General features: G+C 42.4%; 1 protein-coding gene across 1 annotated transcript in view; it reads left to right on the top strand.

The window, feature by feature from the left end:
* The window catches only part of Suclg2 (succinate-CoA ligase GDP-forming subunit beta), a 259,106-nt gene that overhangs the window by 129,675 nt on the left and 116,055 nt on the right, over positions 1-13,376 (top strand). The window contains 2 exon segments of the mRNA NM_001100750.1: positions 3,762-3,858; positions 12,574-12,735. Of these exon segments, the coding sequence (NP_001094220.1) occupies positions 3,762-3,858; positions 12,574-12,735 (259 nt within the window).

Genomic DNA, 13,376 nt, shown 5'->3' with positions numbered 1-13,376 from the left:
AAAACAGGAGTCTGATTCTGGATGCTGCCTTAAGGCATGAGGGTGCCAGGAGCAGAGAAGGCATGTAAGAAAGGCAAACATTCAACAATCTTAGGTCACTGATCCTATCATGAAGAGACGATCCTAGAAGCTAAAGGAGCACACGTACATCTGGCAATGGCTGCGTTGGTATCATCTGTATTCTCTGTAGTTTACCACAGTTTTTAGAAATGGTTATATTAGATCCTATTTATGAGCCTAAAGTTATTTCTATTATGTACTTTGTTCTTATTGATAAATTACTCATTAAATCATTTATTAAGTATTAAACATCAGTATAGAAGTGCATGGCACAGGGTGTGGGTAAGAAGGGTCTTCCCACATGCACACACAGCTGTATTGCAACTGTCCAAGTAATGAATCAAAAGCCATACATGGAGTTACGTGTATAGATTCCCAGCTCCCTGAGAGACTGAGTCGTGATCTCCTGAGACTATGGATATAAGACCAACCTAGCAACATAACAGGATCCACCCTCAAAAACAAAGCCCCTAACTCAGAAGATACTGAATTGCCCCTGCACAGCTTAGTCCTAGACACTCAGACACTCATGGGGAAAACAGGATTGGGTGGGCTGTGCCCCCTCAGATAGACCGACAGCAACAAGGCCAAAAACCTAACAACAACCTGGAAACTCAGGGAGCTGACTGGATGGCACAGGTGCTGTGGGAGAGTGGTCTGTAACTCTGTACACATCTGTAACTCTGTCTGCAAACATCCCTGAGAACGCTGTAATGCTGGGGGGAGGTATGCAGACGTTTTGTGCACATGCTAGCAGCATTAGCTCACAGACCGAAGGAAGGCTCTGCTATTTCACATGGGACTGAGGCTCTGTGGTCCTTGACATGGCTCTTCCCTTGTACTCGTGGCTTTGGCAGGTCCCCACATTACAGAATTTGTGGGTGACTGGGTTTATAATTTAATATAGTTTAGTTGGTTTTTAAAAGTATCAACACTGAAAGCAAGAAACAATAAAGTAAAGTAGAAAATATTGTTAGAGATCTTTTAAAGTACTTCCAAAATGAGTCTGCCCTTTCGAAAGCTGGCAAACCAGAAGCCATGCGACTTGAGTGGTATGATTGTCCTTCAGTGGGAGAAACACAAACATGGGTGAAAGGTGAATGTACTTACAGTTTTTTTATGGGATAAAGAGCAAATTTTATTCACATAGAAACACTTCCTTTCAATTAATGATTAAGAAACCCAAATTTCAGCAGGCACATTTGCAAAATTCACAGGAAGGGAAATACAAATGCCTCTTAGGAGCTAGGATGGTGCTCAAACTCTTTCACTGTATGAGGTTTTCATTAAAACGGCAAATGCCTACTACTGTCCCTCGCAGTGCCCAGCACGATGCAGGTGCTGGATCGGTGTGAGTGGAGTCTTCTTGGGGGCATTCAGGGTGGCTTCTTTTCTTTAAATAGAATCGTTCCTGTTTGAACTGCTTTTAGGGCTGAGGGGAGAGCATGAGGCACTGAGGCCAATCCTGAGAAGCCATGATAGGGAAAGCGCCCTGTTATTGTTTTGTGCACTAGAATCCCAGTGCTGGAGAGGCGGAGACGTGTGGATCTGTACTTCTTGCTGACTTCTCAGCCAAGATAACTTGGTGAGCTCTAGGCCAGTGAGAGAGCCTGTCTCAACAAACAACCCAAATGGACATTTCAGAAGAACAATACCCCAGGCTTCCATATGCCATTCAAGTGCATAACATCTTAATTATGTATAAACACATGTGTATGCAGTCACAAGCATGCAAACATATGCACATAATTGTACACACATATAATAAATAATAAATAGCATGTTTCCATCCATCCTGCACTGCTATGGGGATTTACCCCATAAGTGCTTAGTCACATGTGTTACATATCTGCAGAGTCAAGAAAGAAGACATTTGAGTGAAGCTATTAGAAATAGTCCCTATGGTCATTCCTTAGGTGATGAATAGAATGGATGGTAGCATAGCCACACAGTCAAATATGATCTGACAATTAAAGCAGTGCCCTACTTATCCTGCCAGTGACGGTTTCTATTAATAAGGATAGAGGTTTTAGTTCTTCTGTAAATATGGGAAGTGTGCATCTTCACCCGTGCGTAGAATATGTCGCAGATGAATCAGAAGCCGTCAGTGTCTGTGTCAGAGGCCCGGGAAATAGAATCTAAAGAAAACCTGACAACGGAGGATCCTTAGAGCATTTATATGTGTTACCTACCCATAAAATATTGCATAGTAAAAAGGATTTTGTCTTGTTCTAGTATAATGGCGAATGATGGCAGTCCTAGTGCCCAGGGTAGATGAGGCAGAAAGGTTACAATCTTGAGGCCAGTCAAAGCTGTGTATTAAGTTGAGGGTCAGCCTGGGAAATATCCTGGAACATACATACATACACACAATACATACACACACACACACACACACACATATATATACATATATATATATACACATACATACATACACATACATACATACATACACACACACACACACATACACACACAATACGCCTTACACTTTGGATGCATTCCTTTCTTTATGTACATCAGAATTCAATTAGGATTTAACAAAATCTACACACAGATCTGAAGTAGTTAAGATTCAGATAGTATGAGAGCTTTAAAGTAGAAATGCTTTAGCCAACCTGGGCCAGCTTTTATTAGTGACCCAGGTGTGAACTCATATTTAGGGATTTCATCTGTAGGTATTGTAAAGACTAAGAGAGTTAAGACTGAAGGAGCAGAGAGGTCCCAGCTTCTCCCTTTCTTTTCCCCAGTTCTGTGTCACCTCTACCCCTCAACCAGACAGAACTGCGAGCCAGCTGGCTCAGCAACTTTGACCCTCGTCCTGTAGGTGTGAAATGCTGTTATGCCAAAAAGGGGCATGCCACACTGGCCCTGATGGCACACACTGCAGGTCTGGCATGGTGGGCATCCGGTGGCAATAGGGAAGTAAGACAAGTCCAAGAAACCACCCTGTATGCAACTGTAGTTGCACACACTTGTAAGTGTGAACTCCCGTGGAGGGTCGATGACTCCCACATGCTGTCCCAAGCTCTACTCCCTGTTGTAGGGCAGCCTGCTGTGGTATGAGCAGTATGTGTTGGCTGAGAAGGAAGAGTGGCTAGCGTTAGGGTCTTGTGTATGAATGCTCTCTGTGGTCTTTGCCTCTAGGGCCCACTGTGTTCAGTGGAACTGTACGGTTCTGAGGCTGCTCCATTGTCTGAGACCTTCATCCTTCTGTCTCAGAGTCTCCATCAGACACTTAGGAATTTCTGTGCAGATTATAGGCCTGGATTGATGAATATAATAACATTTTATTCCTGCATAATAAGGAAAACCTTGTCATTATAAACCTTCAAAAGCCTGTTTACCTTTTTACTTAAATGGAGCCTGTTTGTATTAGTGATTGTAGCTTATCCTGCAGTCTGACATGACTAATAGGGACATGATAACTCACAAAAGGATTAATAGCACTTTTAGGCTGCACAGAAAATATTTTGTTTTCTTGATAATGGTCTCTCTTAGTGTCTGGAGGAAAGTTGAGCAGTCTGTTCTAATGAATAGCAGTGGAAATTAAAATAATTATGCTTTTTCAATTTTTCCCTTTAGAAAACCTAACTGAAAATAAAGACATAATTTGCTATTTTTAAGATTTCGTTAATGAAGCAAAATAAACTTTGTTGTACTGCTTGGATGTAATTCCATCTCACTTGATCGCGCAGGCTGCAGATCAGATTAAAAAGCTGTACCATCTCTTCCTGAAGATTGACGCCACTCAGGTAGAAGTGAACCCCTTCGGTGAAACTCCAGAAGGCCAAGGTAACAGACAGCAGAAGGGAAGAGGTGCAAATGAACCTGTATAATTATACATAGAAACCGTAAATTAACTTGCAGAGGAATCTCCAAAAGCAGCACCAGCTTTGAGTTTGTTCCTTTCAGTAATTTAATTTCTGATTATTATACACGCTCCCATGATGGTGTTCAACATTTTGATATTTGGGCATGCAATAGGCAGATTCCAAGCCTCCCAAGGAGCCACTTCCTGCGTGGCTTCAGCCGCCTTGAGTCCTTGTATCAGACAGCAGAGTCCTCGTGTTTCTGCAGTCTCTGCTGGTAGAAGGAGGTGGGGTGGGGGTTTATCATTGAGCTTGGGCTTAACAGCTGCAACTGCTTTCTATCTGAACTTGATGTTCTTGAATTTGTAAGCTCTGTGCAGTTTCACCTCATATCCTGAATGGGACTTCTACCATCTTGTTGAAGCCCCTATCCCTCTGTGCTTAGCACGCTTGCCGTGTTCACCTTAGGCAACAGAAGTGTTTGAGGGATGCTTTCTCTTGTGGTGATATGTGTACCACTGTTGTCTGCCTTGGCAAATGTCACCACTGCAGGATGCCCGAGTATGAAGGAAGATGCAGTCACAGCGGAAGCTTGAGACTTCTTAGAGTAGTATTGAGGAGTGGGGTGGCAGAGAGAATGGTTCAAGCCAGAATATAAGTGCCTCAGACTTTGACTCTTTCCGTACATTGAGAGCACTGACTAACATGGCTTTGCCATTGAATAGGCGGATGGAGCTGAACATATGTTTGCAAATAGCACTGTCAAGACCCAGGCATTTTTCCTTAGTAAAGGTTGTGTAGTCAATTTCAGAAAACCTAAAAGACTGTGTCTTTGGAACCCAGAGAAATCTCAGGATAAATTCAAATTCTGCATCTGTTATATTCTGGCTACACATCCACACACATTCCTGCCTAAGCTTCAGATTAAAAACAACAACAAAAGAAACCCTTTTATTAGTATTAATCAAATTGCTAAAAATGATACCCATATTACAGACATCATTGGGTTATACATCCAGAGTGAGATATGAAGTGGAGACTTCCCTCATATTCAAAAAAGGACATTGCTCTTCTTAACTGGTACAGAAATTGGCCAGGAGAACCAGTGTCTAGCTAATGGTAAGCTCTAAGGAAATTGCTAAAACACAGTATTGCATAGATAACCACCAAGTTGTATCTGTACTAAGTTTTATATGCAAATTGTGTTTATTTAAACTTTATTTTTTAAGAAGATTTATATGTCTGTGTCCCTGAGTGAATATTGACCCTATGGAGGTCAAAAGTTCATGTCCATTGGTTCCTCTGGAACTGGAGTTACAGCCATTTGTGAACCACCTCATGTGGGTACTGTAAACCATATCTGGGTCTTCCACAAGGGCAGCAAGGGTTCTTAACCACTGGGCCTTCTCTCCAGCCCCGCAAATTAATTTTTAGTTCTGTGGTTATAAAACCATCAGTATTTTATATAGAGGAGGCAGATAAGTTATAACTGGCAGGCTCGGTGATAGACTTTTACAAACAACCCTGTAAAAGTAAGAGTCGTCATTCCCATCATTAAGACAACCAAGCATTTAACCTGACTCTTGGACAGCTAGATCTGCAGGGTAGGATGGTTCAGTGTGCAAGGTTACCCTGCCCTGCCAGGCGTACTAGAGCCTGTGCCAGTTTTTCTGGTTGTTCTTTTAAACCAGTGTTTTGCCCTTGTTGGAGTTTTGAGAGCACAAGTCACATTTATACTCCCTTCTCAAGTACTGCAGTCCGATACTCAATACATGGTGTTTACTATCTGAATTTACTATAAAGGCTCTTTCAAGTAAGATACTGAGCCCAGCATAGTTGTGCTGGTGAACATTCCCAGCAGCAGGAGAGTCATGAGTTTTAGAACATCCCGGGCCATAATGCAAGGCTGTCTAAAATAAAGCAGGAGGCTGGCAGGACGGACACATCTAGAGAATGCTTTCTTCTCAGGCAGGCAGAGAGTTTGTTCTTAGAACTTAGAGTAATGACAAAGCATCCTTGAGTCTCAGTGGGCTACTTGGTGAGTTCCAGGGTAGTCGTAGACTCCTGCTCAAAACATAAGTGGATGTCACCAAAGGAATGAAGCCTGTCTCTGACTTCTGTGTGTATGTGGTCATGTGCACGCACATGAATACACTTAAAAGAAGGGGAGAGAAGAAGCTTCCTCTGAGCATTTTGGAGACATTTTGCCATTGGACTATTTTATTCACCCCTGGGCTCTAGCTGTAAGGGACAGGGACTATACAAGGAACTCTTTGGAAGGTGTTCACAAACTTTACAAAGGCTGAAGTTTGCTTTGTAATTAATCAAAACAGGTTATAAAATATTTTTAAGGAATCGTCACAGAACACATTCTGTATGTACAGATCATTAAAGCAGAAGTCTTACATGGTATTTTTAAGACCAAAATTATCTTTAGCTATTAATTTGTTCATTGTACCATAAAAGTTTGGCTATTGAATTATAATCACAATTAACTGAGAGTGTTGGTTTATAACTCTAATGAGCAGTAGTCAAGTTAAACCCAATTAGGAAATGGTGATTAATGATCAATTGTGAAAGTTGGCTCTTCCTCTCACTGCTGTGTCCCGCAAAGCAGGCTCTGTTAGGAGCTATAAACTCGGTCATTTACATCTTAGAAATGTTGATAATACTTACAATCTCTCTGCGTAACTCATTTTCATTTAGGTGACCGACAAACCATTTCACGTGAAAACTTAGATTTAATTATCGTTCTTATCATTTGGAGGCTAAAGAGCTCCCAAAGTTAAGTGTCACATAAATGTTTTGACTTAAAAGCTAGCCATTGTGCCATCCATCTCTCTGAGCGAGGGACTTTCTTCCTTGTCTCATTGCTCACCTAGGGACATTTTTATTTTTTAATGTGCTTTATTGTTCATGTACTTCTACAACATCCTGTTGAGTGGAAGGCGGTGACCACCATTAATATCAGAGCTGCTGAGTCACTAGTGGGAAAGACACGGAAGAATTTCAGCCTAAGAATGTTCCTGCCAGTGTGGTTAACAGTCCTTATTCAGAGGGCAGTTTGACACTGAGTTTTATTGTGGTTTAATGACTCTTTTGAGGATTATAATGGTTGCTAGTGACCTATGAAAGCCTATTAACCTTGGCTTAGCTTTTGTTTACCAGTGGTTAATTCTCTTACACACTTAACAGGGGAGCTCAAGGTGCAGATTGCCTTGCGGTGTGTAAAGAACGAGCTCTTCTCAGGGATTCTGCTTTGTGTTTTATTTCTTCTTCCCTTTCCACCATTTGTGATCACAGATGCTACTTTTGGGGTCCTTGAATGGTGAGTCCCCCACCCAGGAGAAGTTTTGTCACCTGCATGGTAAACGTAGGGAGGGTTGCTAGCTGCCCAGTGGGATGTGGAATGGTCGCCCCAGGATGCCAGAGATGTCAATTCCTGCTACAAGTCAGCTCCATCTACAGATGCCTCCTTTTATTGAACTATAAAGTGAGAGCCACTTAGAGCAGTGACTGTGAGGCCCAGATTCCTTCACAATTAAGGCCGGGTGAGCCAAAGTTAACTGGCACACCCAATTCCTTCCTTTCTTCCTTGAGGTTCCCCTAAATCTCCTCCTGTTGCTGCATGCTCTCAAAGGCCCCACTGTGCTGCTACTGTGTGTCCTCTGTTTCTTCCTTATACCCAAGGCTCTGTTCTCATGACCACTTTTGCTTTTATACTTCCTCTACCCCCATCTTGCCTCGTATGTATTTTTTCTTCATAGCAACTGGAGAAAAGTTCTAAACAGTATACAACTCTTAGAGCATCAATATTTAATGGGAAGCGGGGCTCCTTTTAAAGCATCAGCATTTTAAAGCCAGCTTGGCAAGGCACATTTGAATAGCACATTACGGTTATTTATCACAAATCAAACACAGCACATTGCTTCAAGACAGATTATTTTCCAAACTAATTATGACAGTCGTACTTCCTGCTGTTCTTCTGTTCCTTTTATGTGTATGTCTTCCTTCTGAAGTGCTTTTTTTTTCTTTTGTTTCACTCAGCAGCACATTCTTCTGTGGAAGCTCTGGGGTCAGAGGCCTCTTGCTGCCACTCACATTCTCCATCACGGCAGCAGAATTAGCAGCTTGCAGCATCTCACACCGCTAAACAACCCAACACCCAGTGAATATAAGAACCTTAGCCTTCTTTGATATTTGTTCAGAGGGAAAATGCATTTGTATAATCTATCAACCATGTAACAATATGTTTTTGATGGTGAAAATTGTTTTATAAATATTAATAGATATGCTTTTTCTCCTATTTCGTACACAGATTGGTGTTTGTTCAAGATGAATTTTCCATAGAGTTGAGGTTTCAGTTGTGTGACACTGAAATTTTTAATGTCTCTGCTAAGTGCCATAACTCAGGAAATATATTTTATCGTAGTTGTTTGTCGTTGAATTAAGTGAGAAAGCTAAGGTTTGAGCAGATGGGGCCTGCTGTTGAAATAGACATGAGTCCACCTGTAACACAGCAGCACTGCACATGTAAGCGTCATCTGAGAGTCCGTCAGTGAGCAGGGCTCATCTCTCCTTTTTGTGTAGCTTTCTTTAGTTTGTTTTCTTTTTTCAGTCTTCCTGACAGCAGGACATACATAAGTTAAGCCTGTTCTTGACTATATAAGGTATATATGGCTGTGGGTGATTACCAGTCTACCAAAGCAAGTTAGATCTGATGAGAGTTGTGGCTAAGCAGGGATCGCTACACAGTGTCAGTCAACATATGGGTGGTTGTGGGCCTTGCAGTCTGAACTGCAGTTACCACCTTTGCTATTGTCCTGTGAAGAAGCCCGGAACAACATGTAAATGAGCATACAAAAGTACATAGAGAAACAGGTGGTGAGCTCGAGAGACATGATTTACCATCTCTGATGCAGGTGCCCACGTGAAACGTTTTGTATCTTTAGCCACTATGGCCATAGGTAAATGTATGATATGATTTGTCATCGAAAACCTCAGATCTTTTAGCTGAAGCATTTCTGCCCTGACAGTTACTCTGTTAAGTGCTAGTCATTAAGATTCTTACTTTTGAGAAAGTTCTTATGTGTTCAGACGACAGCTGATCAAGTACCTCAGGTAGCCTGTTCACAGTTAAAGCTCCAATAGACATTCATTTATGTCTACTTTAAATAGACGTTTATGGCTATTTTGGGAATGAGACAGGTGATAGTAATTTCTAGAGATGAAAAGAACGTTCTGTAAACTAGGCTATAGTGATGGGAAGCTCTAAGCGTGCACAAAGACCCATTTGGTAGTCACGTCGCCTGTGAGACTGGCGCCGTGCAGAGCTTCTCCTTGCACCAACGCCACACAATACCAACAACTCTGATCCTGTTTATAGACAAGGGCTCTGAGCTTCAGAGAAACTGTGTGGCCAGGGTCAGCTGTTTAGGCCACAGCACTCCATCTATGTCCTTGAACTATATGGGATGGTCTTTTCTCCTACTAGACTCAGCCCAGACCACTTCTATGACCATTTCTCTAACAATAGCCAGGTATCCTATTAGTCCATTCAGTTCTGACACAGTGTACATCAAGGAGAGCTAGAGTCACACGTTAAGGGTTCTGTCTCTCCATTGATGCCAGTGACAACTGTATTGGGGACCAGCCAGTCTCGTGAGTGTTCTCACAGCCTGCTCTTCAGTTGTGGCCACTTGTTACTGTGGCTCAGGGAAACACTTTCTACCTGTTGGCAGAAGCAAAGCACATTTTAAATTATTTTCAGGAAAGAACAGAGCCAAAACACCAAGTATTAAAAAGGAAGATCCACCCAGTAGGCCCATTGCTTAGAAAGTTACAAGAGCTTTATGATCTCTGTGCCAAGAATTGGAGTTGAAAACTGCTGTCTTTATCTCTTGAACTCCACCCCACATCTATACTTATTTTTTTAACTGCAACACCATTTTAAAGGCTCTGGCTCTGGGGACTTTCGGGACATGGGACATAGCTGACTGGAATCATTCACTAGAAGTAGACTTTTGAAGGTTCTCTTTTCTCTGCTCCCGGTCTACTTTGGTGTGAACAGTCACTGCCACACCCTTCCACCATCACAACTGAGCTGGTTAACTACGTCTTGCCACTAGGGTGGACTAAAATCTCCTGGCACAACACATCCTTCCTTCCTCAAGTTATTGCTATCAAATATGTTGTCCTAGTCATGTAGAAATAACTGAACAGAGCAAAGTATATGAGAGAGAGAGGTTGGGGGAGAGGAAACGAGGGGGGAAGGTGGGAGGGAAAGAGAGTGATGGGGGGGGCAGAGCCTATTATGTTGTACATAGTCCATGCTGGATCTAACTTGAAATCTTCCTTAACACACTGTATACCATCAGGCCTAGCTTGGTTCTGCCTACTTAAATATACCTAACTTCATAACTGCAGTGTTTTTAGTTTCCCAAAGCTCTTGGATCAACACATCGAACTGTTACCAGACAGGTAACAGATTACTGTAGCACCAAGGGCCACTCTAGGTGCTCACATGGACCTTGTTTTCAAGCCGTGGATTGCCTGCCTGGTTCTCAAGCTGCTCACCATAGGCTCCTGTCTACACTTGGCTCCTGTCTACACTTGGCATGTGCATCATAACACAGAAAGAATCTTTTGAGAGGCTGGCTTTGTAGGCATTTGGTTGGGGCTGCCTTCTGAACCTTGCATACATCTCCATTAATTATCCTTTCGCTGGAGCTGCTTGCAACTGTATTCTTTATAATAAGGGGCAAAGTTTAGCTATTTTGATTTACTGGTTTATTGATCTTGACCACGAATTCTTTTATTTGCAAGTCTTCACTTAGAAAGTCAATTTGATAGCCTTTGCCCATTCATTTTGAAGGTGTCACTTACAAGTAATCTTGCCAGTGAGTAATGGAGGAGCTAAAATTACTAATAAATTAATTAGAATGTATTTATAAACCCAGTGGAAAGCCAAGAATGAAGTTGCTTTCCTATTGATCATTATACTGGTCATTAACTGCTGAGAAAGTGCCTTTGCAGGGAGCAGAGAACACAGGCCAATTCCTTTGGTAATTGCAGGATTCCTTCATTACAACTTCACCATTGTAGGAAAATAATTACTCATTCACTCTCTGTATTCACAGTGTGGGCAGTGGTTGGGCAGTGTGTGGCAAGACGAGGGACTTAAGCAGATATCAGCTTCCGTGTAAGATTTTCTCTTGTCCATCAGTATTCATTTATGTAATTTTTGGCCTGTTTATTTTTCTGCCAAGTCATCTTGAATATTAATATACCAGTTCTGTCAGAACCGCTCCAAGTGCTTGAGTCATGTGCTAGAGAACCTGGAAGAAATCTTCCTGGTACCTGTCAGTTCAGGGTTCCATAAAGCACAAGCGTTTCTTCTCTTGGGAAGCATAGAGTTAGCTGGCCGTGTCCATTGCTTACCTGTAAGGTACTGGGAAATGGAGGCCCACATTTCAGAAGTGAAGTACTCCTCAGCAAAGCTGGCACAACTTCTGTAAATGTTGACCAAAGACATCTGCTTGTTCACATCTCCGATTCAATTAGAGAAAGTTACGATGGCACAGTGGCACAGTCAACAAGGTTTCGCTGCCAGGGAAATAATAAACACTCTGGAGTTCAGATACCACAGCTGCTGTCCTCTTTCCCAAAGCCATCCCCTAAGTGTCCTCTTTGCATCCTTGTAATCAAAGATGCTCAGTGGGCCAGCCCTGCCTTATCGAGAGCTTTGCTGTGTGCAGTGATGTTTGTGCCTCTGGCAGTGATGTATACCATGGTGCCAGTGATGCCTGGCATCAGAGCACGGACAGACCTGAGAAGTCGTAGCCAAAGACATCCACCCAGGTTAAGTTAGTCTGGAGACTATGGTAGGAATTGCTTTTCCTAGTCTTCACGAGTGAGGAAGCCAAGGCCCACCGTGAAGAGAGATAATCTTACCAAGGCTACAGTGTTAGTCATGTACACTAAAAATGGTTCAAAAAGCAGAATTGTAAGTTTTTTCATTCCAAAAATCGAAGCAGAAAAGAAGGAAAAATTCCGAGAATCAGATATGTAAATCTGATTTCTGCAGTTGTCATTTCAAAATACATGTATATGGCAAAACATTCTGTGTTCCTTAAATATATTCAATTTGAATTAATACTGAGAAGCATCAGAATTAAGGAACAAATCATAAAATGTGTATTCTGACACAGCATTCACTTTCAGTAAGTCTAGAAGTATTAGAGTAATAATAGGGTACTAATAAAATTCAAATTTTATCATGGAATGTCTAGGGACAGATGTGAAAAGAGGATTAGCATTATTCCCTTGTTTCTTCCTGCATAAAAGGGGAAGGCAGTGCCACCTGCTAAATACTGTGAGTAATGAATTACAGCTGTGACTCCAGGGGCAGTTGTGTCAACTGAGCTTTTCGTCCATGCTGGTGACCTTTGTTTCCTTACTGATCATAGACTGACAGGGGTGAATTACTGTCCTTATGTCCCCTCAGATTAGGGGTCTTGTCCTCTTTGTCTCTGTAGCCTAAGAGTTCAAAGGTTTAGCAAGCAACAGTTGCTTACCTGCCTGTGGTGTGAGAGATTGAGAGTTCCTGCCTTCCTTTCTCCTGCACCTTCTGGCCTGAGTAACTCAGTGTCTTGACACCAAAACGACTCAGGTATGGCCTCCTTTTCTCTTTGTTTAGTTGTCTGTTTTGATGCCAAGATAAACTTTGATGACAATGCTGAATTCCGACAAAAGGACATATTTGCTATGGACGACAAGTCAGAGAATGAACCCATTGAAAATGAAGCTGCCAGATATGATCTCAAATATATAGGTCTAGACGGGAACATCGCCTGCTTTGGTAAGTACTCACACCGAGTCTAGGATTTTTTTTTTTTACATCATTTTTTTTTATTAACTTGAGTATTTCTTATATACATTTCAAGTGTTATTCCCTTTCCCGGTTTCCGGGCAAACATCCCCCTCCCCCCTCCCCTCCCTTATGGGTGTTCCCCTCCCAAACCTCCCCCCATTGCCGCCCTCCCCCCATAGTCTAGTTCACTGGGGGTTCAGTCTTAGCAGGACCCAGGGCTTCCCCTTCCACTGGTGCTCTTACTAGGATATTCATTGCTACCTATGGGGTCAGAGTCCAGGGTCAGTCCATGTATAGTATTTAGGTAGTGGCTTAGTCCCTGGAAGCTCTGGTTGCTTGACATTGTTGTACTTTTGGGGTCTCGAGCCCCTTCAAGCTCTTCCAGTTCTTTCTCTGATTCCTTCAACGGGGGACCTATTCTCAGTTCAGTGGTTTGCTGCTGGCATTCACCTCTGTATTTGCTGTATTCTGGCTGTGTCTCTCAGGAGCGATCTACATCCGGCTCCTGTCGGTCTGCACTTCTTTGCTTCATCCATCTTGTCTAATTGGGTGGCTGTATATGTATGGGCCACATGTGGGGCAGGCTCCGAATGGGTGTTCCTTCAGTCTCTGTTTTAATCTTTGCCTCT

Source organism: Rattus norvegicus, chromosome 4 (genome assembly GCF_021556685.1).
Source record: "Rattus norvegicus strain SHRSP/BbbUtx chromosome 4, alternate assembly SHRSP_T2T, whole genome shotgun sequence".
Classification (NCBI taxonomy): Eukaryota; Metazoa; Chordata; class Mammalia; order Rodentia; family Muridae; genus Rattus; species Rattus norvegicus.
The sequence above is the reverse complement of the archived record's forward strand: the minus strand, read 5'-3'. Positions and strand labels throughout refer to the sequence as shown.